Genomic DNA, 25,570 nt, shown 5'->3' with positions numbered 1-25,570 from the left:
TCTCTCTCTCTCTCTCTCTCTCTCTCTCTCTCTCTCTCTCTCTCTCTCTCTCTCTCTCTCTCTCTCTCTCTCTCTCTCTCTCTCTCTCTCTCTCTCTCTCTCTCTCTCTCTCTCTCTCTCTCTCTCTCTCTCTCTCTCTCTCTCTCTCTCTCTCTCTCTCTCTCTCTCTCTCTCTCTCTCTCTCTCTCTCTCTCTCTCTCTCTAAAGCTCTCTCTCTCTAAAGCTCTCTCTCTCTCTCTGTGAAAATGCTCAAATTTATCAAAGTGGAAGTGTGGAGGGTGGAATGGGTTAATGAAAGTAGGCTTGAGATACTGACGAGGAGGAGAGAGATTCATCTTGGCAGCCTTGTGACCTATCCTCGAGGCTATTACATATCAGCTACTACCGTCTAATCTTTTTTAGGAAGGCACACAATTCCTAAATAATGAGTGCGAGGGAATAGAGTTTCTACAGTTTTAAGACTATAGAGACGTCTACTGCTATTTGAAGCTTCCAACATGTGAGCTCTTTGACATCAACTCTCTCGTCCAATTTGGATAATTTTCTCTTTTTAATGTTTGGTATAGTATGCCATAATCAATTAAGATAATGTACATGTTCTTATATGTTGTTTCCCATAGGCTATAAGCATTTTTGTTCATTTAAATAAAAATTTAAAAACAAATTTATAGTGCCATATTCTTCATTTTGTTATCCGAACTGATCATTCTTTTTCCATCTAAATATACACTCATTTAAAGATAACGATGATAAATATAACAGAGTTAAGAGCTAGATTGAAACCATAAATAACCTTAAAAGATGAGAACTAAAAATTTAATTGATTAATGTGATAAATAATTAGGTATGTTTTAAATTTTGCGGAAAATGTATATACAAAATATAAACAGATTTCTTTTTAATATTAATCACAATAGTAATTAAACTTATTTGTTGGGTTAAAAAAAAGTAATTACACTTATTAATATTTATAGAAAGGAGAAAATGACAGTAGATTGAAGGCAAAATATGACTAACTACGATTAGGGCATCTCCAATTCCACTGTATTTTAGAGTCGTCAAAACTTTATTATAGAATAACATTTGCTCAAACCCTATTCTATATCTTACCCTAAAATAGAGTAAATCATATAATTACTCTTTTCTCTACTTTTGTTTTACACTAACTTTGTTTTAGAGTAAAAAATAGAATAATAGGAAAACAATGCTCTCTTTTAGATTTAAAAAATAGAAATACACACCGGAGATGATCTTAGGTATTTTAAAATTTATGAAAATATATAATTTTTTAAAAATCAATTATTATATGATATATATATTTAATGAAAGATTACATATGAATTAACACATTATTGGAAATCATGTGTTTTCATGTATGGAAGTGTGCACGTCATGCATGCATGTGAGTCATCTCTACAATGAAACCCTAAAGAAAGAAAAAAAGAAAACTAATAAAGATATAACAAAATGCATGTGATTATAAATTTGAATAATTGAGAATTAAACGACAGCTCAATTTAGTTATCTATCCACATGTGCCTACCGTACGTAACGCTCCCATACCACAAGGCCGTCTTTTGTAAGTAACAACGTATGTACTTTTTAGTCATCAAATTTAAACTTTTGAGTATCAAATATAATTTAATTTTCAAGAAATACAAATTTTAGTTTGATTAAAAGAGGAATTTTAAAAATATTTTGAAATACCACTTTTCAAAACTATATCTTTTTTAAACAATTATAAAAAAACCAACAGATTTTGAAATTTATTCACATATATGTGTAAACTTATAAAAATATACACAAATTACCTTTACATGTGTTTAAAATTATATATATATATATATATATATATATATAATTTTATAAATACCATATAATACCTTTAAAAAGTTTTTAAAAGCTTATTAAAAACCTTTTTAACAACCTTGTAAACCTTCTAAGAACTTTGTTAAAACCATTTAAAACCTTTTAAATATTTGAATCAAGTGTCTCAGTAGTAACATTATTTAGAAATACCTTAGACCATGCACATCGGTAAATCGTCCCTCAACATATATATATTTTTCTAATTTTTAGAAGAAAAAAAAAACAACAACATCAAAACCAATCGCGGGCGACCACGTGTCAGTGGGGCCCTCGAATTGTGAAGAAAGAAGAGATAGGACCGTCCCATTTTAACTGACGTCGTTCTCTATTTTTTTTTTTTTTATAATAAAAATATGGGAGGGACGCTGGCTGCATACGCTGATGTGGATGCCCTTATAAAACATATCAAACTTTATAATTTTTCAAATTTTGAAAGGGGTACTTTTTGATTTTTATGCGGGAATCTTCAAAATACCACATTTAAATACCATTTAAAATTTGGTGTTTCAAAATTACTACAAAACTTAATTTTTAATTTTTAATACGAAAAAGGTACGTAATTCTATCTTCAAAATTAAACTTTAAATATTAAATTGTATCTTGTAAAAACTATATATATTAACTTTAAAAAAGTTAAGTAAAACCTAAACATTTAAAATATTGAAAATTAAGTTTTCGTATTTCTAACATTTTCTTAAGACCCAAAATTTTTGTTATACTTTAATAATAAAAACATGAAAATGCAGTATTTTGAGGAAATTGGAAATTGTCAAAACTCTTAAACAGTACCCATTGCTTCTAACTAAGATAATTATATTTATTCTACAAAATGTTGATTCATCTAGAAGATGTAAAAAGTTGATTATCAATCCACATAAAAACTTAAAAATAAACTCAAAAGTCGTTAAAGAATTTAATAAATTTCTTTATAAATAAAACTGAGAGTGACAACAAATTCATTTTTATAATTTCCATGAAAGGAGGGAGTCATGTTTGGCTGGATCTCACCTAAAAATCTCACATTCCCATACCTTCTTCCTCATCTTACGCACATGATTCTCTCTTTTGTTTCCTTTACAATTTTTATACTTTTCTTTTCATATAAGTGTCTCCCAAACCAATTCTTGTCTTCTTCTTTTTCATTTTCTTCTGACTTCGACCAAACATTGTCTAGAGACAAAAACACGTTAACGAGATAATATTTTGCTTTGCCCATAAAACCATACTTCATAAATGTTCTTCATCGAGACTCGGATATGTCCATATATGTGTTTTCAGATAATGTTACTATAGTATTATATGATATATATATATATATACAAATAGATATCAATCATAATCATATTATAAATTAGGTAAAGTCAATTATTTTTGGTTTACACAATATGGTTTGTAAAATGATAGATTCCGCCACCTACCTGCCTAAAACATGTCACATGTCTTCTTCCTTATCTTATTCTTCTTTTTATATATTATGCTTTATTTAGTGTATCTATTTTTATATCTCTTCTAATCATCTGCTTTTTTCACATTCCTTTTCCTGTTTATGTCCATACTCCATAATAGTACCTTATATAATTGATCTTAGTTGACATCAAATTACCTAAAGTAATAGATACAATTCTTGTTCAAAAAAAATTCCACCACGGAGGATTATTTGCCGGTGAAGCGCTCGGCGGTATTCGACTGTCGAGATTTTGTTATAATTGTAAATAAATAAAAACACAATAATTGGATATATTCACTATGTCAATTCATTTTTACATATTAATTTTAAAATAATTCATATATACAAGAAATACAAAGCGAAAAATCCTAAACCTAATCCAAATTTAAGATTAATTATTAGACCTATCTCAACTGTCCGATTAACGCCTAGAGATATTTTGAGCATATATGATACAATTTTCCATAAAAGAAAAGCTAAGAATATAATATTGTCTAAGAAATCTGAAAAGTAATTAATTTCCTTTATCAAAATACAAATTATAATGAATTTTAGACTTTGCTGAAATAAACTAATTAACACCAAAAAGTTATGGAATACATTTTTTTTTTGTCATCATCAAAAGAAAAAAAAGATACATATTTAACATAGTGAATTGAGATATTTGTTGTATGTAAACTTGCTAGTTGCTACAATATGGTCCCCATTATAATACCTAACTCAAGTTTTCTAGAAGCCTTTGCATAAAAAATAATAATAAAATATCTATCTTTATCTACATGTAAATATGGATAACGGTTGAAACCATATGAATCCAAAAAGACCAAAACCATATTCACATTTCACTCCTAATCATTGATAATTTAAATTCAAAAGGTAAAAATGCATATGAAAAAAAAAAAGTATCAAATAAACTGAAGTAAATAATTTCTATAATTATCCAAAACGATACACACAAATATATAAAATAGAAAGAAAAAAAAAATCTAAAAACCCAATTTTTTGGGTTTTTTTGTTTTACCGGTTTGGTAAAAATTCTTACAACAGTGACAAACGCGCCGCCATCACCTGATCCCGCCACGGCTTTGAATCAGCAGATGACCCGGCTCCGACTACTCGACCCGACCCGGATCCAAACCCGAGAGTTAAATCCAAATTAATCTCTATACGTCCTGAATTATCACTGTAATAACACTCCCCGTTCTGCCGGAGATCCTCGTCAGTCGTCGTGCCACTGGTTGAAGCTCCGTTATCGGAGGAATTTTCCGGTTTAACGGCTAAGTTGGAGAAAGAGTACTCAACGGCGTCGTTTTGAACCGGATCAACAATAACAATTTGAGACGGCGTCGTTTTGGTATCGTTGATTGGTCTATGAGTTTGTGGATCGATTCCATGACTAAGAAGCTTTCTTTTGATATGAGTGTTCCAATAATTCTTGATTTCGTTATCTGTTCTTCCGGGTAATCTTCCAGCGATCAATGACCATCTGATACAAAAACAAAATCAAAACTTAGTGAAACTGAAGAACAAAAACAGAGGATACACAGACTCTGTTTTTTTTATTTTCTCTCTGTTTCCTAGAAAGTTGAGATTTTTTTTCCTGGGAAAGTTGAAAGAAGACGAGAAATGACGAAAAGAAAGGAAACTCAGTTTCTATTTTCTCTCTGTTTCCTGGAAAGTTCAATTTTTTTTCCCGGGAAAGATTAAAGAAGAAGAGAGTACTCTGTTTTCTATTTTCTCTCTGTTTCCTAGAGAGTTGAAATTTTTTTCCCTGTGAAAGTTAAAATAAGAAGAGATATAAGGAAAATAAAGGAAACCCAGTTTCTATTTTCTCTCTGTTTCCAGGAAAGTTCAAATTTTTCCCCAAGGAAAGAGATATAAAAGAAGAAGAGACGTACTCTGTTTTCTATTTTCTCTCTCTTTCTTAGAAAGTTGAAATTGTTTTCCCAGGAAGGTTAAAGAAGAAGAGAGATGATTAAATAAAGGAAACCCAGTTTATATCTTCTCTATATTTCCAGGAAAGTTCAAATTTTTCCCCCGAGAAAGAAAGATAAAAGAAGAAGAGAAGTAAGTACTCTGTTTTCTATTTTCTCTCTGTTTCCAAGAAAGTTAAAATTTGTTTTCCCGGGAAAAGATAAAAGAAGAAAAGAGAGAAAGAGAGGAGAAAAGGTTTCATACTTGTTACCGAGTAAGCTATGGAGTTTGATGATGACTTGATCTTCATCATCAGTAAAATTACCACGTTTAAGATCAGGACGAAGGTAATTAATCCATCTCAATCTACAACTTTTACCACAACGCAACAATCCAGCAGATTTAGGAAGAGATCTCCAACAACCTTCACCATGATTACGAATATAATCGATGAGACGTTGGTCTTCTTCTTTAGTCCAAGCTCCTTTGTTTGTGTGAGCTTTCTCGCAACAAGGAGATCTTCCCATGGTGAAGAGAATGATGAAAGAAGAGAAGAGGGAAGAGATCAAGAAGATGTGTGAGTTTTGGGTTATATAGAAAAAAGGATGTGACTTTGACTAAGTTTGGTACATACATGTGACTATATGAGATAAAGTGAGGCTGTGCTTTGCTGTGTTGTGTGTGGGAGATTAGGTAGGTAAGTAAGTAAACTTCTTCTTTTCTTTTTTCTTGTCTCCTCTATACTTTTATTTTAAAAATTTCCTTAGATTTTGCTTTTTGTTTTTTTTTGTTCTCTTTCTCTATTTATAATTTTAGTTGGGAGTTGAGACAAATACAAAGAAAAATATAGCGATTGAAAAGTTTACTTGAATTTGTTTGAATGTGCCCTTATTATACAAAAGAGAAAGTACAAATATATTTTACTTTGGGAGTTGATTGTTTTAGATTATGGCTATAGGTTATGAGTTGTGATCTTGATTACAAGATGGTTGTAGATTTATGGCTTTGATGTTTTATTAGCTTAACAAAATTAGTTTGTGACCCAAAACAAACGAAAACAAAATTAGTTATGTTGGTTGTGAGTAGGTGGGATTTTTGTGGTTGGAGTAAAGGACTTCTGATGACTTGAAAAAATGAGCAAAAGTTTTAACACCATTTTTAACATGTATTATTATAGATGCCAAACAAAATTTGGTCCATTTGTAAATATTAACATTTACAAATTCAATTGTTTTTTTTTTTTTTGAATAATCAAAGAGGTTCTGGACCGAAACTCATACATCCCCTCAGGTCCGAGACCAAAGCATCTTATATAGTTTCGTCTCAAGCGTTACTCGATCAATTATTTATTAGAGAGGCTTACATTAAAAATAATTGTTTTGGAACTCATGGTGTTTATAATGGAGGTAAAAATGGTCTACTTCAAAACATCTACAATCAAAGTTGAAGTATAAAAGAGCATGATCAAAACTGGTCATGTCGAAACAAATGGTGAGTAAATTCAAGTTGATTCCAAGTTCAACTCAGTGACCAACTCTGATTTTTATCAAAATTGGGTTTAGAGATGGGCTTTTAGGTGAAGAACATAAGAGTGAAGAGGTGGCCTTTTGAGGAGTGAAGTCCAAACATTTGCTCTAATATCGGTTCGGTTATTTCGGTTCGGTTTTTAATCCCATGCCTAGATAGAACAGTACTAATCATGGTCATGGGACTATGATTTTAATGGTTACTATGGTTTAATGGATTGTTATTTGAATGTTTAAGATTATAGTACAAATTTACATAAAGATCAAACAGAGACAATGTTCTTTTTTGTTTGGTAGTTTGTTACTATTGGATACTAGAAGACAATAAAGATATAAAAGAAATTTCAGACCACACATATCATGAGGCCGTAAGACAAGTCTCTGAGGCGTAACAGAAACCAAAAAAACATGAAGAAGAAAAGAAAGAACAAACCATCTTCAACACAAATCCATGGCTTCTACAACTTCCACTTATGCTCGAACGTCTTGTACTATTCTCTTACCCAAAATCCATAACACCACAAAGTTCAGAGACGAACCTAGAGCATTTAGAAAGATAACATCAAGAAGAGTGACGCGTATTTACGCGTCACAAGGCCCGAAAAAACCGCCAAAACCGTCTCCCGGAGTAGACACAAGAATCCATTGGGAAAGCCCGGACGAAGGCTGGATCGGAGGAGGATCAAACTCGACTAAATCAGTTGAAGATGACAAAACCAATCTCTTCAGTGATGAAAAGTTTGCTGAACTAATCAAAGACTCTTTTGATTCTCATTACCAGTTAAGCAAAAACTAAAGAATCTCATTAATTACTACAACATGCCTTTGCTTTATTCTCTAATTCATAATTTGTAATTTTTATAATCACTTTCAGATTCTTAGGTGTCTCATCAGATGCTGACTTAGAAGAGATCAAATCAGCCTACAGGAGATTATCAAAAGAGTATCATCCAGACACAACTTCATTACCACTTAAAACAGCTTCAGACAAGTTCATGAAACTAAGAGAAGTCTACGATGTTCTGAGCGATGAGGAGACACGTAGGTTCTATGACTGGACATTGGCTCAAGAAGTAGCGAGTCGTCAAGCTGAGAAGATGAGAATGAAGCTTGAGGATCCAAAAGAGCAAGAGTTTAGGAGTTATGAATCAATACCTGATATGGTAGACAGGTTAGGTGGGAAGAACATGGACCTTAGTGATCAAGCAATGACTGCTCTCACGTTTGATATTTTCATCATATTATTCGCTGTTTGTTGTATAGTGTTTGTGATTGTTTTCAAAGATCCTTCTTACTAGGTGAGGATCTTTGTGTATATGCATATGTAGAAGGAAGATTAATAACACTTATAAGGTTATATATAGCATATATGAATTAACCAAATTTGAACATTTTGAATACGTTTTCAGCGATATTGTGAGGGTTATAATATGCATTAAGTACTCCATGATGAAATATATACTGATGAATGAACTTATAACAATAAAAGTCTACTATAACTAGTCTTCTTATATAAAGTTGGGTTTTCAAAATTAGTAATTAACAAGATCGTGACACGTGTTAATTGAATTGATAAGATGTTGACACGTGTCAGATAATTAGTGATTAGAAATTATATAAATTAGTTTTTAGAAAAAAATATTTTCAAAATAGAAATAAGAAAATAAAAATTCAGGAAATTTAACAGTTACTTAGTACTTAGTAGTAATCTTAAAGAAAAATGGATAGTAATTATAAAAATAACATTATTAATAAAATTAGGTTAAAGAAAAAAATACAATCAGTTAGTCAACTATAAATTAATTTTTGAAAATATTTGCATTATCACGAATATTATGTAATATTTAAATATTTTTTAGAATATAAGTTAGTCATTAATGTGACATGTGTCAATTGTATCAATTGTATCGATAAGAAATTCACATGTGTTTTAATTTAAGATATATTAAATATTTTAAAATTAAATTTATAAACCTATCATAAAAAATTCTACATATATAGGTAATACATATAAAAATATACCTAATTATAATGGATTTTTTAATGTTAATTCAAAAATTATTATTATGTAAAACTTGGTTTTCCGAGTTACTAACTCACATGATTGTGATATATGTCAAGTAAAACATTAAATGCCGTAATGTCATACATCTAATTTTGTAAAAAAAATAAGATAAAAATAGAAATTACAAAAACAAAAAATATATTCAGAATTTCTTACTTATAATTAAATTATTAAACCTAATTTTTGGTTATGTTGGTTTGAGTTTATCAAAGAGATAGAGTTTAATATTGACAATTAAACGAGATTATATGTTGATTTTAGTTTATAATGATGGGTTAAAATTTAGTTTTTACAACTAAACATGTTATATGGTTGCCTGGATTTATAAATGAGGATTGTGGTTTAGATTTTACAATTTAACAAGGTTTTATGTCGATTTAGGTTTATAAATAAAGAGTAGAGTTTAGATTACACAGTTTATACAAATTAATTTATTTGTTTCAATTTATAAAAGAGAATTAAGATTTAGATGGTACAATTAAACGAGATTATGGGTTTAACAAAATAAATGTGTTTATTAAATGTTTTTACAATTTATACAAAGTTAAATGTTTTTAATAAATGACTCTACGACAATGTTATTTGCCAGAGTGTTAGGATTGCTCTTGTCTATCCCTTTTTCTATTGCTTTTGTGCTGTTTGCTTGGAATTTGTAGGAAAATTTTCAATTGCTAGTTTTCTAGCACATCGGTTTTGTCCGATCGCGCCTATCCCATATCTAATCGTTTGATTTGAATGAAAAATTTGTTGTCCAAAAAAAACTATTTTTACTTTTTTTTTAATATGTTATAATTTTATAATTTTTAGCTTATATTTAAATGTAATATGTCATAGTGCAATCTCATTGGCTCGAATAAAAGGGGTGAATAAAATGGAACTTAAAAAGAGACATTATTAACTTAAAATAAGGATTAAAAAGTCACTATAACTCGTAGTATAATAATTTCTAAAATATTTTTTTTCAAATATGTAATTTTGTATACTTTCATATTTAAAAACAATTCTTAATGCATATCTCAAGGACACTATAACTTATTTTTTTTGGATTAATAAATTTATAAGAAATTTACAATCAAATTTTGTCATAATTAATTAAGTTTAAGAAATAAAATAAATTCCAAAGTAAAAAAATATGCGAGAATAGTTTTTTAAAAAACTGGAAATTAGGAAATAACAGGTTTTAGGATAATGGTATAATCATGTTTAGGGTATAACATATAAATTAAGTTTTCTGAAAAAATTAGTAATTGTAATATTATTAAAATGGTGAATAGCTCACAAATTTTTTGGTGATCAATAATTTAACATTACTAGATTTTTATAATGAATGTTTAATAACGATTTTTAAATATGTATGATACATAAATAATTTTGTTCAACAAAAAGAAATTGACTAACTTAAAAAATTACCTTTTTTTTATTACTTTGGATATAACATTGTTACAATAAAATTTTAATTTTAATCTTATTTTGAAAATAAATAACCTGTCTATTAGACGGGCCCTAATATATATTAGAAAATATGATATTCAATTAATATTGATTAAATTTCTTTTAATGTTATGATTTTCCAAATTTTAACATAGGCAATCTCTAATTTTAATTCATATGTGAAAACATAAATATCCGTGTTTTTACACGGGTCCTTATCTAGTAATATATAAGAGATTGCAAATAAATAAATAGTCTTGTAAAAACGTGTCTATAGAAAAAATTTTTACTACAGCCACAAAAATTCAAGTGGTTATAGCGATGTATTTAACTAGTATATATATCCTCAGCACAAGCGTAGCAGTCGATAGACGTAAACAAACGCTCTTGGAGATGACTCAAAGTATTTTGAAGCACATATATTTTAGATATTTAAATTAAAATGATAAAATATAAAAATAATTAATTCTCAGATATTTTAGATAAATCTCAATCGTCGATCCAGTTTCTTTAATGAATGGTTAAGATTATAACTTACCTTAAACTACGTTAATAAAGATAAAATCATTAAAAATATCAAAACGGGTAAACAAAATAGATTTGTTTATGATATGATACATATCTTAATATAGTATCACATATGATCCGATTTTTTTCCATACCAGAACAAAAGATAATGCTCACTAATAAATATCATCATTTATAAGTAGTTTAAAAAATATGCTATATAAATTTTAAAATACTACAAAAATAAGTTCTTAATTTACAAGAACATTATATAAATTCTGTAAAGAATAATTCTAAAATACAAATATATAAATTTTAAATCACGATTATGAATAACAAAATAATATAAATATTATTTTAAATATTCTTCAAAAAATATATCTTACATGAAAGTTCATTTTCCTCTGTTGAAAATTCTTGGATATAAAGTAAAATTGGATCTTACCTGAAGTGAATGGTGTGGTAATTGCTTTTATAATCAATTCTCTAAAAAATCCAAATCCACAGGAGACAAAGAAGATCTAACGGATCACATTTTAGTTAAAGAAGTTCTTTTGCATGGTTTAGATTACCTTCTTCATAAACATTTTAAATCCCAACATCCTTAAACCAAACATTCCACATCCTAGTAATTTCTGGACATAAATTTTTTTTTTCTTTTCGCAAAGACTTGAGTTTACACAAAATTTGTACACATCTTTAGGAGGAGACACAAAATAATTCTTTTATTGAATAAGACAATCTCTTTTTTTTTTCTATCAAAAGGAATAAAAACATCTCTTAATTAGTGAATGCTTTAATTTTTTTTTATCAGCCGCCAACTACTTAATGAATATGTTAGATAACTAAAATTACATAACAAATTGAAGAGAAGAGTCGTTGTTGACAATGATATGTTCATTCAGTGAATTTATTTGGAATTTTTCATTGAGTGGTATTAATATATATATGATTGAACCAAAAATTAAATTTGTACCTTCCATTATTAAGTATTTAGTTCTCTCTCCTCACATAATATAAAAATGACTAAACTGATCCTAACAAACTAGATGGGTTTTTGTGTCCTAAGATATCTAAATTTATATGCTCAGATATCTGAATATGTTAAAAGATTTAACACATCAAATTTAGCAAGGTAAGAAATAAATTAACTGAAAAAAATAAACATAGTTGTTAGCAAATAACCGAAAGCTTGGAAGAGTTAACTCATTGGTTAGTATGTTAAGAATGTTATCAAAATAAAACAAAAGTTAATCAGCTAACCAAATTCAATTTGGTCATAAGGTGTTTTGGAAGATTCCATGAAGGCAGCCGTGGAAGTCATAACATACTAAAAATGTTTAAACAACAAAGTTATCACAATAAGAATAAACTTATTGAAAATGTTAACATCATTGCTAGCTGATAACTATTCGATTATCGTGTTAACAATTATAGTATTGTACTAAACTCATATATTATTATTCTAAATGAATAATTATCATGTTAAACTAGTTACCATATTAAACCATGAATGCACTTGATCAATGTCCAAACTGAGCCGAACAAGAAAAATAAATAATGGATTTCTAAGTTTATGGCTTTATTTTTTGAAGATTGAGGTTGAAGAAGATGAAGATGATGGCTCTGATCACTGAAGTTTTGGACTTGTCAAAGATCAGAGAGACAAGGCTTGTTATTTCTGATCACTGAAGCTTTACTACTATTATTTGTAATGCAATTTTTTAACTGTTTTTGTCTCATTGCATCTTTCAGAAGAAGAAAGCGGACATAATTGGGAGTTCAGTGCTGGTCAGATGGATGTACATGTACGTGGAGGAGGTAATGATTTGATACGAACGAGAGTGAATTCAATGTATTCATCTTGAATGGTATGTAAACAATGTGATGTCTTAAATGTGTTCTTTAGCAGATGAAGATGCAGAATGGCAAATATCTCATAGTCCAACAAGTGTAATTGGTCATTCCAATGGAGGTTAAGAAACAGAGGTTTGAGGATGCTGGAGAGATGGTTCATGGAAGTGAGACCGTGGAGACTGTTGACAAGTGTACTCGAAAACATAGTTGTCTTCTTAATGGAGTATGATAGAATCAGAAAGGTCCAAGGATCTTAATTTGCGAGGAGAGCAAGTAATTGTAATATCAAAATCTTCAAAACTCTATTCAACAAAGAAAAAAACAAGAACTTAGGTTTCCACTACAGCAAAACATTTGTTTATCCAACTCTTAAGTGTAGTTAAGAACCAGAGGAAAGAGATAGTTTCATGAAAGAGAATTTGAAAGAAGCACAAAAAACAGAAGGGTCTGTGATCTAAGAGTCGGCAATGGTAACCTCAACCTCAACACCAGGTTCAATAGTGATGGAAGTGATTTGCTTGACAACATCAGGAGAGCTGAAGAGATCAATCACTCGCTTGTGAACCCTAAGCTCAAATCTGTCCCATGTATTGGTTCCTGTTACAAAAACCAACCGTTAAGAATCTCAACCAATGTCAAAGACAATTGGAGTGACAAGAGTAGAAAACAGTAATGAGCGCAATCACATGTTACAAATTCTTGAGACAAGAGTAGTAAACAGAACTGAGCACAATTACATGTTATAAGTCCTAAATTCTTGAGACAAGAGTAGTAAACAGAATTGAGCACAATTACATGTTATAAGTCCTAAATTCTTGAGACAAGAGTAGAAAACAGAATTAAGCACAATTACATGGTATTATAAAGCCAAATCTTTTAGTGCAAGAACATGTCTTTTGTTCCAAGAAATCAAAAGGAGTAGTTCCAAAACTAAAACTCAAGGTCCTAATGTTGGCGAAGAAACAAAATGTTGAGGCAAATGTTACAATACCTTCACCACAAGGAGCTTTACGGGTAGTGATCTTAAGAACCTTGGTAGGCATCCTCACTGGTCCTTTAACTCTCAGTCTCTTGTCCTTAGCTCCACGAACCAAATCAGTGCACACTATCACATTTCAACCAAGAAGATTCAGTATTTGACACGAATTATCAAATCAAAAAGGAACAACCTTTTTTGCAATGGTTCAAATACTAAAGACATTGGCACATTTCTAAGTGAAAAAACTAAACTTTCAAAATTCTCTAAGTACCATAAAACTAGTTTGAACTTTCAATACTGAATAATTAAATCAGAAAGGAACAACCTTTTTTGCAATGGTTCAAATACTAAAGACATTGGCACATTTCTAAGTGAAAAAACTAAACTTTCAAAATTCTCTAAGTACCCTAAAACTAGTTTGAACTTTACTGAAATGAAACAGCTTATATTGTGAAAAAAAGATAAGACCTTTCTCCAAGTTCTTGACATTCTTGGAGGAGAGAGTGATCCTGATCTTATGAATTTGCTCAAGTGGCTCTTCCAAACCAGCCTTTCCGGGCTTCATTGCTTGATACGCCATGTTCAAAGTTGGGATTAAGTCAAGAAACCTGGGAGAGGAGACGAACGAAGCTTGCGGCGGATTGCTTTTTTTGATGCAAGAAAGGAAGAAGAACCCTCGGGTGGATCTTAACCTAAGAGACGTTTTATGGAATATGAAAACCCTAATTTTTAAATGGGCTTGTTGGGCCGGCCCAATCAATACACAGCCCAATAACTACAGAGCAGAGACTCCAAAGAGACCATATAAAGTTTATAACTCTATTTAAATAAAATGTATATTTTACCGTCTATACTACAATAAACTTTTTAAATATTTTAATTTGAAACAAATAGAAATAGTTTAACTTAATATTTTTCTAAACAACTATAAAAATCTTAGCTTAAAAAATTAAAAATACTGTTATTTGATTTTTTCAAACATATATAATTAAACATACTAAAATTAATATATTTTAAAAATCTTTTTGATAAGTTTAACAATGTTGACAAGATATATTAAATTTTATATAAAATTATATACCGTATTACACCATTTTATATTTTTATTAATAGAAAATGAAAAAAAAATCAATTTACACCCTCAACCAAAAACTTAAATACACAAAACGAAAAACAACCTTTTAAAACTGTAAATTATTCATAGCAAAATCAACTATTCGGTCGAATCGAAACAAATCACAAATATCATAAATTTTCCGAATATTCGCTTCGTGCCCAAGACTATATAAAACCTATTTTTTGTATAAAAGAATTAGTAAACCCAAAGCCAAAAAAATATATTCGTAATTAGGCTCCGAAATTCCAAAACCACAATAAAAATTGTGGTAAATTTATTATTATTATCTTTTGTCGACAAATATTATTATTATTTATAAATCCGAATTTTGAAAAAACCGAATTAATACCAAACCGAAATGATTGAACTCGTAAAACAACATCATTTAAAAAAAAAAAAGTTGCGTGCAACAAATATATTTATTTTTTTGACAATTAAAAGAAAAAATTTGTTGAACAATTTTGTTTTTCTATAACCAACAAATCCAAAATTCTAGGGTTTACCGTATCTTCTTCATCTTCTTCTTCTCTGTGATTTGAATGAACAACTCTAATAACTTCATCCACAAATTTCGTCACTCTTCTAAACCAATCACAATGGAAGACGATGAAGAAACAGAAGAATCACCAACAGAGCTAAACACGATCAACGGTTTAAGCGGTTTTGTAGTGATCTCACCAGATAAGCTTTCTCTCAAATACAATGGCGTGTCCCAACACGGTCACGACGTCGGCGTTGTTCAAGCTAATAAGCCTGCACCGTGTAAACGTCTCGCTTACTATTTCGAGATTTATGTTAAAGATGCTGGTGTTAAAGGACGTGTCGCGATTGGTTTCACTACTGATAGTTTCAGGATCGCGAGACAGCCTGGGTAATTGTGTTTTTTATGTTATTGCAGATGTTGTGTTGGATTTAACTGTGTGTTTTTTAGCTGTTTTGTAATGGTTTTTGAGAAGTTTGGGTGATTTATGATTTGATTAGGTTTAGGGCAATCTGAAATTTTGGTTTCTATGGTGTGAGTTTGGTTTAGATTTGATTAGGGTATGAAAAAATTTAATATTTGGTTCAATTTTGTGAGTTTTGATTAAGTTCAGGACAATCAGAAATTTTGGTTTCTATCGTTTGAGTTTGATTTGATTAGGTTCTGAAAAGTCTCATTTTTTATTCAATTGTGTGAGTTTTGTTTAGATTTGATTAGGTTCAGGAAAACCTGAAGTTTGGTTGAATTGTGTGAGTTATAGTTTGAGTTGAGTTGGTTTCAGGACAATCTGAGTTTTGTTCATTTGTATTAGTTTTGTTTAGATTTGATTAGATTCAGGACAATCTGAAATTTTGGTATGTATCGTTTGAGTTTTGTTTAGATTTGATTAGGGTATGGAAAATTTAATATTTGGTTCAGTTGTGTGAGATTTGTTTAGGCTTGATTAGGTTCAGGACAAAGTCAATCGTGTGTGTGATTTTATTATGTTCAGGTCAATCTGAAGTTTTTGGTTTCTATCGTGTGAGTTTTGTTTAGATTTGATTAGGTTCTGAAATAGCTCATGTTTTATTCAGTTTTGTGAGTTTTGTTTAGGTTTTATTAGGTTCAGGACAATCTGAAGTTTGTTCAGTTGTGTTAGTTTTGTCTGAAGTTTGTTCAGTTGTGTTAGTTTTGTTTAGATTTGATTAGGTTCAGCAAAATGTTTCAGTCATGTTAGTTTTGTTTAGATTTGATTAGAATCAGGAAAATCTGAATTTTAATCATATGTATGATCATATGAGTCACTAAATTGGATAAATTCAGAATTGCACGACAGCCTCAGTGCTGTTGATTTTCATTTTCAAATTTGTGTTTAGATTAACATGTAGACTCGTCGATTCTCTGATAAAGTAATTTGATTTAGTGTTCAATTCAAGTGTGCTTCTGAGAATAGATTATGCTTAGATTAGGTTGAAGGCAATCTGATATTTGGTTCAATTGAGTTTCAATCGTGTTAGTTCTATTTAGATTAGGTTCAGAAAGATACGATCGCGTGAGTTATGTTTAGGTTTAACTAGGTTCAGGTCAATCTGAAATTTTGGAATATGTTATGCAAGAAGGTATGATCTATATTATTGTTGCTGAGTATTTCTTCTGTAATGGCTAGATGGGAAGTCAACACTTGTGGCTATCATGGTGAGGATGGACAAATATATCTTGGAAAGAGACAAGGTGAAGCTTTTGGTCCGACTTATACAACCGGTGATACAGTCGGTGGCGGTATAAACTATGATTTGCAGGAATTCTTTTTCACGTATGTTAGAACTGTTTTGCTATCAATAGATCTAGTTCCGATTTATTTCATGTTGCTAGTTTGACCTATCCGCGTTTACTTGATGCCAGGGTAAACGGATCTCTCGTAGGGTATGTCTCCAAGTACATCAAGGGTCCTCTATTTCCTACTGTAGCTGTGCATAGCCAAAACGAGGAGTATGCTCTTATTCTTATCTTCGTTTGTTAATACCGTAAATTATCTCAGTTTCTTGCATGTGCTTTACATTTACGTTCTGAATCTTGGTAGGGTTACTGTCAATTTTGGGCAAGAGAAGTTTGCTTTCGATATAAAGGTAAGAAGATCCGCAGAACTTTTTTTGCATAGAGTTGCTAGCTCTTAGCTTGAGTGATGCAGTCTCTTAAAAAAGTTGAGGTATAGATTAGATATGTGTTTAAAATATGGATTAGATTTGTGTTTGCGTAATTGTTTAATTCAGCTGTTACCCTTTTTTATGTTGTGTTAGGGATATGAAGCATCGGAGAGGAATAAGCAACATACAGAATTTGAAATGATGCCCATACCTCCAGACGTTAGTTATGGGTGAGTGCACTTGTTTACTGTAGTAATTGAGGTGCAGCTTTGTTTCTTCATTTGTGTTGTTAGATTGGTGATAATCTATCCGCGTAGCTAAAAGTTTCATCTTTGGTCATTAGGCTTGTGAAGAACTACTTGCTTCACTATGGGTATAAGGATACTCTCCATGCTTTTGACTTGGCTACTAAGAGCATAGTTTCTCCTATCAATGCAGCTGAAGAAGATAATATTGATGTGCAAGGTACATCCTATGCACTGCATGAAAGGAGAGTTCTTAGACAGGTATCATTGATCAGTCTTGCGGCTTTTTACTCCAATTAAAAGAAAAAAATCTTTACTGTTACATCTCTTTAGCTAGTATTGAACTGATCCATACTTTGGTTGGTAAAGCTTATAGGGAAGGGTGAGATTGATGCTGCTCTTGCTAAACTTCGGGATTGCTATCCCCAACTTGTACAGGTAGATTGAGTAATAAGTCATATTGTTACATTGAAATATGAACTCTTACGCCAATTGTATCATCTGCAGAACGATAAGTCAGAAGTATGCTTTCTCCTTCACTGTCAAAAGTTCATTGAATTGATACGGGTATGCTCTTCGCTCCTTATATATAAATTACACATCCACCACGGTTAAACTGTCTGTCTCTCTCTAAGTAAATACTCTTGAAATATGTGTGATACTTAGATTGGAGCACTAGAAGAAGCTGTGAAATATGGAAGAACGGAGTTAGCGAAATTTGTTGGTGTGACTGCATTCCAAGACATCGTAGAGGTACTGATGCTTCTGCAACCTTAAGCCTTTGTGATGGATTGGAGATTTTATCGATATTTACGGGTTTCAAAGTCAGATATTGAGTGACTTGTTATATCTATTTCAGGACTGCTTTGCCCTGCTTGTCTATGAACGCCCCGAAGAATCGAATGTAGGATATTTCCTAGCAGAGTCTCAAAGAGAAGTAGTAGCAGACGCAGTGAATGCAGCAATTTTATCTACAAGTCCAAATGACAAAGATCAGTCGCATTCTCGTCTTGAGACACTTCTCCGACACCTCATGGCTGGCTGTCTTGAATTGCGGTTACTTAACGATGGTCAGGGAGAAGTGCCCTCGCTTCACCAGCTTGTTATGGACTACTATCGGAAGAGGACAAAAAAAACCGGTTAGCTTAGGGAACAAACTTGGCTTTGCTTGTTGACGGTGGTTGAGTCTGAACCATTTCTTCTGGACAGATGACATTAGCAGCAGCTAAAATAAGCTATCAACATAAATGGTTGGAAACGGTTGAACCTGTGGCCATTGGATTTTTTCTCTGCAATACTTGTAGAACTGAAGCTGTAAAATTTATTTTTGTAGCTGGTGATAAGTTGCTTATTCATTAAAGAATCAATAAATCTAGTCCAGTCTATTTTTACACAAATTCTATCTTGCCACATCAAGATATGGCACCCTGTAACTTGAACACTTGACAAACTTGAACACTGTTGTGTTCATGAAACATCACTTCATGATGTAATCAAACACAATGACATCAGAGTAACCCATTCCATGTGTTTTTGGTAATAAGCTGCTTACTTTGGATTATCAGATTTAGTTGAATACTTGTATCCATACGTAGAAGTAAATATAGAGGGAGAATCAAATTCAACTTAAAGCACAGGAGTCATCACAAAAGCAAACAATGTCGAGAATATCGAAAACACACTACTGCAAAAGCAACAGATCATTCATAGATCCAAGGGTGAACGCTGCTCTGCCAGTTGACAGGTCCATCAGGGAACCACAAAGCAATCTCCTTCTGTGCACTCTCGACGGCATCACTTCCGTGGATCACATTCCTTCCAATGTCAATTGCATAGTCACCACGGATAGTTCCAGACTCAGCAGCTGCTGGGTTTGTGGCTCCAATGATCTTACGTCCGGTCAAGACAACATTCTTTCCTTCCCAGATCATAGCAACAACAGGTCCAGACACAATGTACTCAACAAGTCCATTGAAGAAAGGCTTTGAAGACAAGTCTGCGTAGTGCTTCTCAGCAAAAGAACGCTCTACACTGATCATCTTCAGACCTGCACAAAACACAAATCTTAGACACAGATACCATAAACTAAAACCTACAACACCAAAGCACATGTAAGATAACACAAAACGACCAGAAACTAGACACAACCATAACCTCAGACCTGTATGCAACACACTCAGTACTATAAATCTAAATTCTATTACACAACACATGCAAAGTCCTTGGCAAGCCAGTATGAAATCTTGATATCTCTCTCTCATCTCCAAATTATAACATAATCCTCAATTTTAAGTTATCTGATCATGAAAGTGACACTAATAACCTTTACATAATACAAAACGACCAGAAACTTAACCAACCATAACCACAGACCTGTCTACAACACAGCACAGTACTATAATCTAAAATCTATTACGCAACACATGCAAAATCTTTGTCAAGCCAATCAAACTCTATTGAACTATCTAAGAGTATAAAGTCATGAGATTTCTCTGTTCCACATCACATAATCCTCAATTTCATACGGAAGTGACACTAATAACCTCAAATCCGATCTAAGAAATCTCCAATCTTATAATCCAAAACCATTCAAACAAGTTTGGTATCAGATTCAATACCTTTCAAAGTGAAACCCTTCTTCTCAAACCTACAGATGATTTCACCGATCTATAAAACCAAACACAAACAGACACAAATCTTTGTCAAGTCTCAATTCTTCAAGCAGAAGCAATCCAAACCAAAGTCACATCAAGATCAACAAGTAAGTACGAAGTGGGTAAGGGAAGCTTACGAGTCCTCTCTGGACGCCGTCAGGCTTGATCATGATGAAAGTTTGCTCCATTGTTGATGCTTGCTTGTGACTCGTAAGAGGCAAAACAGAGTTTATATAGTCTGCACTAATTTGTAACCCTAATCCTAGGTGAAGAAGAACATTCTAGAGCTAGAGAATATTCGTTACATTTATGGTGTCATTGGGCCTCCGTTTATCATAATTTAAGGCCCAAATCCAGTAAATATTTGCATACAATTGTAATATTAATAAAAATTTGCATCTCTAAATCCGAAAATCTGAATCCGAACCCAAACCGAACCGAAACGCGAACGGATATCCAAATACACCGATAATATAAATATATAGAATAATTTATTAATAATATATATTTACAATAAGTTAATGTCAAATTTATTCAGTTTTTTTTTGTATATTTTGGATTTTTAAAAGTTATAAACTCTTTTTAAAAATAAATTTGTGTCAAAATTTATATAGGTTTTGAGATTTTTTAGTAGTTTGGAAATATTTGCATACTTAAATTTTAAGTTTTAAGAATTTTGGGTAATCCGAATCCGAACTTGAAATACCCGATCCGAACCCGATATGAAGCTGAAATCTAGAAATACCAGAATGGGTTCTATATCTCTAAACCCAACAACCCGAACGAGTACCAAAACATCCAGGCCTAGGAAAAAGGATAGTAATTATAAAATAAAATTATTAATAAAAATTAAAAATTAAGTCTAAGGAATAAAAGAATTAACAAATAAAGAAAAAAAATACGATAAGTTTTTTTTGGTTATAAAAAATACGATAAGTTAGTTAACTATAAGTTAATCTTACAAAATATTTGCATTATCGTGAATATTATGTAATATTTAAATATTTTTACTTAGTAAGTTAATCGAAATAAGTTAGTCATTAATGTGAAATGTGTCAATTGTATCGAAAAATATTGACATGTGTAAATTTAAGATATATTAAAATATTTTAAAATTAAATTTTTATAAACCTGTCATAAATAATTCTACGTAAGTAATACATATAAATGTATACCTAATTATAATGGATTTTTTATGTTAATTCAGAAAATTTTATTATGTAAAACTTGGTTTCAAAGTTACTAACTCACGTGATTGTGGTATATGAATTTCTCAAAATACAACACTTTCAAGTTTTTCTCCAAAAATACCACTACTTGTTTAATTTTTCAAAAGTATTATTAAAAATTTTGTTTTCCAAACATACCATAACACAAAAATTGATTAGTAGAGTTTAAATTATTAGGTTTTTGTTGATTAATTTATTTTTAGAATATAGTTTTAAGGTAAAAAGTGTTTAGGATTTAGGGTTTAGTTTAGTTTTGATATTTTTGGAAAATAAAATTAATAATGGTATTTTTTTGGAAAAACCTCATTTTAATAGTATTTATCAGAATTATGCTATATATTTATAACATAATATATATATAGTAAAAATATATTGATTAAAACACTCCTTTCAGTCAATTAAATAAAGTACATCTCCTAGTAATTGAATAACTTCGTACTAACAATTAATCTCCCATCGTACTAATTTGATTCACAAATTTAGTGCTATAGTGGTTAAATTTTTGAGTTGTATTTAAATACATATTAGTAAACCAAACAAAACTTTTGAAACATAAAAAAAAATCATAAATTTAATCATATGTATATATGTTTGATTATTATTGTAGACATAAAATCATATAGAACTGCACATGCATAGCACATTTTCTTAACTGGTATTTTTCTTTAAAATACCGAATGATTCTTCAAATTTTTTAAGTAAAAGTAGATAAAATATGGAAAATTATATTAGAACATATGCCAAATATATGGAAATATGTAAGAGATGCATATTACTCTTGTTATGCAAAAAAAAAGGGAAAAGAATAATGATCTTACCTCAAATCAAAAGAAAATACGTACACTATGTTTGTAATTATCATAATGCTAGTTGTGTATGTTATGCAAAACTAATGTCGGATATTTTGTATCTTTTATTTGTTAGAATTGTAACACATTTGTTAATACATGACGTAAATTGCTTGGGATTGTCCATACGATTAATTCTATTTTCATGTACAAAATTCAGTATAATATGAAATGATTGTATGCTATTCTCTGCCATTACTACTGTCACTATTAAACGAGAATTGGAACAGACTTTTGGTATACTTGTCACTTAGGGTTTCTCTAACTGCTCGTCTAACACGCTTTTTGATGATTCCCAGTGGTTTAATATAACTAGCCAAGTCAATGCATCAATTCATACAAACCTGACAAAAAAAAATTAAATTTGGATGCATGATATATCAAGTTTATTGCTCATTTATAGTTCAAAACATGTTAGTCTTATTTATAATGATCTGAATTATTTTCAAAAAATACTTTAGCCGATGTGGGACGTTGTACATACACGTTTTTTTGTCAGTCGAGTAATATATATCTGCTTTGAAAAAATTTCAAATTGCAATATATGTAAAAAATTATTATTGAATTTTTCTTATAAATTTGTATTATATATGATAATATATAAATTTTTTAAAAAAATCAAATAAAGATGAAATTATAAATGATAATATTGTTTTTAATATATATTTTTATTTAGTTAGAGTACTATTAGTAAATCTGAAATTAGATATGAAAATAATATAATCAGCTGGAGAAGTATCCGATTTATATTCAAACCTAATTAAATATCCAATTTTAAAGTATCCAAATACAGTTTACGAGTTAAAATTTTTAAATTGATCCAACTCGATTCACAAATATACTTCTACTTTTCATATATATGGGATGTTTAGGAGTTTGTTAAAAAGCTTAGTGATAGCTAGTTGTAAATGTATCTTAGATTTAAAATAGTCCATGTAGTAGAATATACATTTTTGTTTTTTAAGGTTACCAAAGATATCTATTTTACATCTTTAAAATAATTAGATGAAAAAATAAAAAAACTCAATTTATCGTACTTGAACCGACTCAGTCAACTCATTGACTTGCTGATCCAAATAAAAAGACCTTCCAATATAATTATTTCCCAATCTAGTTTTAATTTAAAAACACATAGTATCTATCCACATACTTAGTCCGTGAAGTGAATTTATTCAAATTGGATATAAGATTTTTGTAAAAACTAGTTTATTCCACATATAGGATTAGTGGCATAACTAAGACAACGCTTCAACGGACAATTACATATTGCTTTATAGACGATAGTATTCATACACGCCGATGTTTTCTTATCCGCCACGAACTGATCATGGTCATGGAGCTGTAAGACCTACACATCACGAACGTAATGTCAAAAAAAAATGATTGTATAGACTATGAAATAATATTCACTTTTTATTAACAAAAACATTTTGTAGATTCTCATAATATAAAGATTGGAAATGCAAACCTTAGACATGTACTAGTTCTTTTATTAAGAAAAATATGTAAATCATATTTTGTTTCTTGATTAGAAAAGAAGAAACAAAGAACATGCAAACACTAATAAGATCGATATGAACATATGGTAACATATCATATTACTAACTGTGATTGATTGGTATATACACTTTTTACACTTACTTCCACACTTAGTACCGCGAGCTACGGGTCGACCGCATCGACGAACGACCCCAACAATGTAAGTGACATCATTAGCATTAACGAGAGCTGCGAGCTGAGGAGTTACAATAGAACAAACACACCACATAGGAGTTCTCCTTATTCTAACACAACAATCAATGGTCGGAGACTGCCTAAAAATCAACCTCTTGCACGCGTTCACTAATACCCGACGTTGCGCCTTGCAGTAGCTCTCCGCAGCCACCATTTCGATGGTTAAAGTAGAAAACAACATGAATAAGATCAATGACTTCAACAAAGCTCTCTTCTCCTTCATTTTTCTTATAATATTTTATCCCTTTTTGAAGTTTGGTGTTGAGAAAATACACATCTACTTATTTATAAATCCATACTTAAAAAAAAAACGAATGATTTCCACAAAAGAAGTCGTTATTATGATAGTGGGCACAGAACTAGTGGAAAAATATGTGGTCTTATTATCAATCATATCAACCTTATATGTCGGTAAAGATTAAAAACTCACACACACACAAAAATGGTTTGTGGGTATCTTTGAAAATTTGACGTTGTATGTACGGTGAAACTTTGAGGCCTACATGTCAACTGTAATGTTCAACGCGTTATGTCCTTTTTAACTTTAGTATGTATTCTATATTATGCAAAAAAGTTAGGCAAAGTTCCAAAAATGATTGAATGGGACGAAACAATCCGTGTGATAGTTGATAGAATAGATATGGAAATATTCCGATACAAGAGACTAATGCTTTGATATAGTATGATTAATTTTCGTATTTCATGGTAAATTACAATATAGATATCCATATTTTTTTCATTTTTTTTCATATAGATATCCATATTATAGTGTTGAGTCATTGATTTTTAACGAGTAGACTAAATAATGAATATAAACCGAATTCAAATCCTAGTTGAGTACGAGAATATATACTTCTAGTACTGACTCTTAACTTAAGAACCGGGTCTAATTAAAAAGAAGACGGATACTACTAGTTGGTACCTCACAAAATCTTGTGTTTGCACGGGTCAAAAGAGCATTTCCAAAGGGAGGTTTTTATTTAGGGATGTTAAATATATTTTAATTAGATTTTATGATTAATTAAAATTTGTGAAATTCTAAAAGAATATTTTATTTTCCAACGGTACTCCGAAAGTAACAATTCCAAGTCATGTCATGTTGCAAGGTCTTGAGAATCAGAAGGAATATATTTTAGGTCAGTTCTATAGATGTAATCCTCCTTCTGGTGGTTTGATTCATGCGGTGGTTAATTAATAGAATTTGGGGTAGGAAGTGTAGAATATTTATGCGCAAGCTAGATGATTCGAAATTCCTCTTCCATATTCCGGATGCTTCAACTAGAACTTGGGTTCTTCCATGAGGCCGACATGTCAATTGTAATGTTCAACGCGTTATGTCCTTTTTAACTTTAAAAGTTAGGCAAAGTTCCAAAAATGATTGAATGGGACGAAACAATCCGTGACTGAGATAATTGGTGCTATGCTCTATTTTGATTAATGTTATGATTTTATGGTTAATTACAAGATATATTGATATCCATATTTTAGTGTTGATTCATTGATTTTTGACGAGTAGAGACTAAATGGTGAATATAAACCGAATT

The 25,570-nt window shown here is 30.7% G+C and overlaps 6 protein-coding genes across 6 annotated transcripts; 2 read left to right on the top strand and 4 right to left on the bottom strand.

Moving 5' to 3' along the window:
* Nucleotides 1-4,207: 4,207 nt before the first annotated feature.
* Nucleotides 4,208-5,852, bottom strand: LOC17884532 (transcription repressor MYB6). Its single transcript, XM_006288508.2, has 2 exons — nt 5,495-5,852; nt 4,208-4,802 (listed from the first exon to the last, which is right to left on the bottom strand). The coding sequence occupies exons 1-2, from the start codon at nt 5,755-5,757 to the stop codon at nt 4,355-4,357; spliced, it is 711 nt and encodes a 236-aa protein (XP_006288570.1). The 5' UTR covers nt 5,758-5,852; the 3' UTR covers nt 4,208-4,354.
* Nucleotides 5,853-7,129: 1,277 nt separating this feature from the next.
* Nucleotides 7,130-8,147, top strand: LOC17882046 (NAD(P)H-quinone oxidoreductase subunit T, chloroplastic). Its single transcript, XM_006288467.2, has 2 exons — nt 7,130-7,536; nt 7,631-8,147. The coding sequence occupies exons 1-2, from the start codon at nt 7,208-7,210 to the stop codon at nt 8,052-8,054; spliced, it is 753 nt and encodes a 250-aa protein (XP_006288529.1). The 5' UTR covers nt 7,130-7,207; the 3' UTR covers nt 8,055-8,147.
* A 4,735-nt stretch (nt 8,148-12,882) lies between these two features.
* LOC17882880 (40S ribosomal protein S20-1) lies at nt 12,883-15,289 on the bottom strand. The gene is made up of 4 exons (XM_006288845.2): nt 15,216-15,289; nt 14,064-14,287; nt 13,608-13,721; nt 12,883-13,213 (listed from the first exon to the last, which is right to left on the bottom strand). The coding sequence occupies exons 1-4, from the start codon at nt 15,272-15,274 to the stop codon at nt 13,071-13,073; spliced, it is 540 nt and encodes a 179-aa protein (XP_006288907.2). The 5' UTR covers nt 15,275-15,289; the 3' UTR covers nt 12,883-13,070.
* LOC17883190 (ran-binding protein M homolog) lies at nt 15,229-18,958 on the top strand. Its single transcript, XM_006287670.2, has 10 exons — nt 15,229-15,583; nt 16,839-16,985; nt 17,075-17,161; nt 17,253-17,298; nt 17,470-17,546; nt 17,660-17,822; nt 17,931-17,999; nt 18,069-18,128; nt 18,228-18,314; nt 18,421-18,958. The coding sequence occupies exons 1-10, from the start codon at nt 15,252-15,254 to the stop codon at nt 18,703-18,705; spliced, it is 1,353 nt and encodes a 450-aa protein (XP_006287732.1). The 5' UTR covers nt 15,229-15,251; the 3' UTR covers nt 18,706-18,958.
* A 207-nt stretch (nt 18,959-19,165) lies between these two features.
* Nucleotides 19,166-20,456, bottom strand: LOC17881134 (nucleoside diphosphate kinase 1). The gene is made up of 3 exons (XM_023781957.1): nt 20,353-20,456; nt 20,180-20,228; nt 19,166-19,608 (listed from the first exon to the last, which is right to left on the bottom strand). Exons 1-3 carry the CDS (start codon nt 20,401-20,403, stop codon nt 19,262-19,264), a joined length of 447 nt encoding a protein of 148 aa, XP_023637725.1. The 5' UTR covers nt 20,404-20,456; the 3' UTR covers nt 19,166-19,261.
* Nucleotides 20,457-23,356: 2,900 nt separating this feature from the next.
* On the bottom strand, nt 23,357-24,269 carry LOC17884418. Its single transcript, XM_006288870.2, has 2 exons — nt 23,934-24,269; nt 23,357-23,640 (listed from the first exon to the last, which is right to left on the bottom strand). Exons 1-2 carry the CDS (start codon nt 24,247-24,249, stop codon nt 23,624-23,626), a joined length of 333 nt encoding a protein of 110 aa, XP_006288932.1. The 5' UTR covers nt 24,250-24,269; the 3' UTR covers nt 23,357-23,623.
* Between the last annotated feature and the right edge of the window lie 1,301 nt (nt 24,270-25,570).

The sequence above is a fragment of the Capsella rubella genome, unplaced genomic scaffold, assembly GCF_000375325.1.
Source record: "Capsella rubella cultivar Monte Gargano unplaced genomic scaffold, Caprub1_0 scaffold_6, whole genome shotgun sequence".
Classification (NCBI taxonomy): domain Eukaryota; kingdom Viridiplantae; phylum Streptophyta; class Magnoliopsida; order Brassicales; family Brassicaceae; genus Capsella; species Capsella rubella.
The sequence above is the reverse complement of the archived record's forward strand: the minus strand, read 5'-3'. Positions and strand labels throughout refer to the sequence as shown.

Excerpts from the sequence above, each read along its gene's own strand:
- LOC17881134 (XM_023781957.1), bottom strand. The coding sequence starts at position 20,403 with ATGGAGCAAACTTTCATCATGATCAAGCCTGACGGCGTCCAGAGAGGA. Across the intron at positions 20,229-20,352 it reads ACGGCGTCCAGAGAGGACTC|ATCGGTGAAATCATCTGTAG; the intron begins GTAAGCTTCCCT and ends TTGGTTTTATAG. Across the intron at positions 19,609-20,179 it reads GAAGGGTTTCACTTTGAAAG|GTCTGAAGATGATCAGTGTA; the intron begins GTATTGAATCTG and ends TGTTTTGTGCAG.
- LOC17883190 (XM_006287670.2), top strand. The coding sequence starts at position 15,252 with ATGAACAACTCTAATAACTTCATCCACAAATTTCGTCACTCTTCTAAA. Across the intron at positions 16,986-17,074 it reads TTGCAGGAATTCTTTTTCAC|GGTAAACGGATCTCTCGTAG; the intron begins GTATGTTAGAAC and ends ACTTGATGCCAG. Across the intron at positions 18,315-18,420 it reads CATTCCAAGACATCGTAGAG|GACTGCTTTGCCCTGCTTGT; the intron begins GTACTGATGCTT and ends TATCTATTTCAG.
- LOC17882880 (XM_006288845.2), bottom strand. The coding sequence starts at position 15,274 with ATGAAGTTATTAGAGTTGTTCATTCAAATCACAGAGAAGAAGAAGATG. Across the intron at positions 14,288-15,215 it reads AAGAAGATGAAGAAGATACG|GTTAAGATCCACCCGAGGGT; the intron begins GTAAACCCTAGA and ends AACGTCTCTTAG. Across the intron at positions 13,214-13,607 it reads TAAAGCTCCTTGTGGTGAAG|GAACCAATACATGGGACAGA; the intron begins GTATTGTAACAT and ends TTTTTGTAACAG.
- LOC17884418 (XM_006288870.2), bottom strand. The coding sequence starts at position 24,249 with ATGAAGGAGAAGAGAGCTTTGTTGAAGTCATTGATCTTATTCATGTTG.
- LOC17884532 (XM_006288508.2), bottom strand. The coding sequence starts at position 5,757 with ATGGGAAGATCTCCTTGTTGCGAGAAAGCTCACACAAACAAAGGAGCT. Across the intron at positions 4,803-5,494 it reads CATAGCTTACTCGGTAACAA|ATGGTCATTGATCGCTGGAA; the intron begins GTATGAAACCTT and ends TTTTTGTATCAG.
- LOC17882046 (XM_006288467.2), top strand. The coding sequence starts at position 7,208 with ATGGCTTCTACAACTTCCACTTATGCTCGAACGTCTTGTACTATTCTC. Across the intron at positions 7,537-7,630 it reads TCTTTTGATTCTCATTACCA|ATTCTTAGGTGTCTCATCAG; the intron begins GTTAAGCAAAAA and ends AATCACTTTCAG.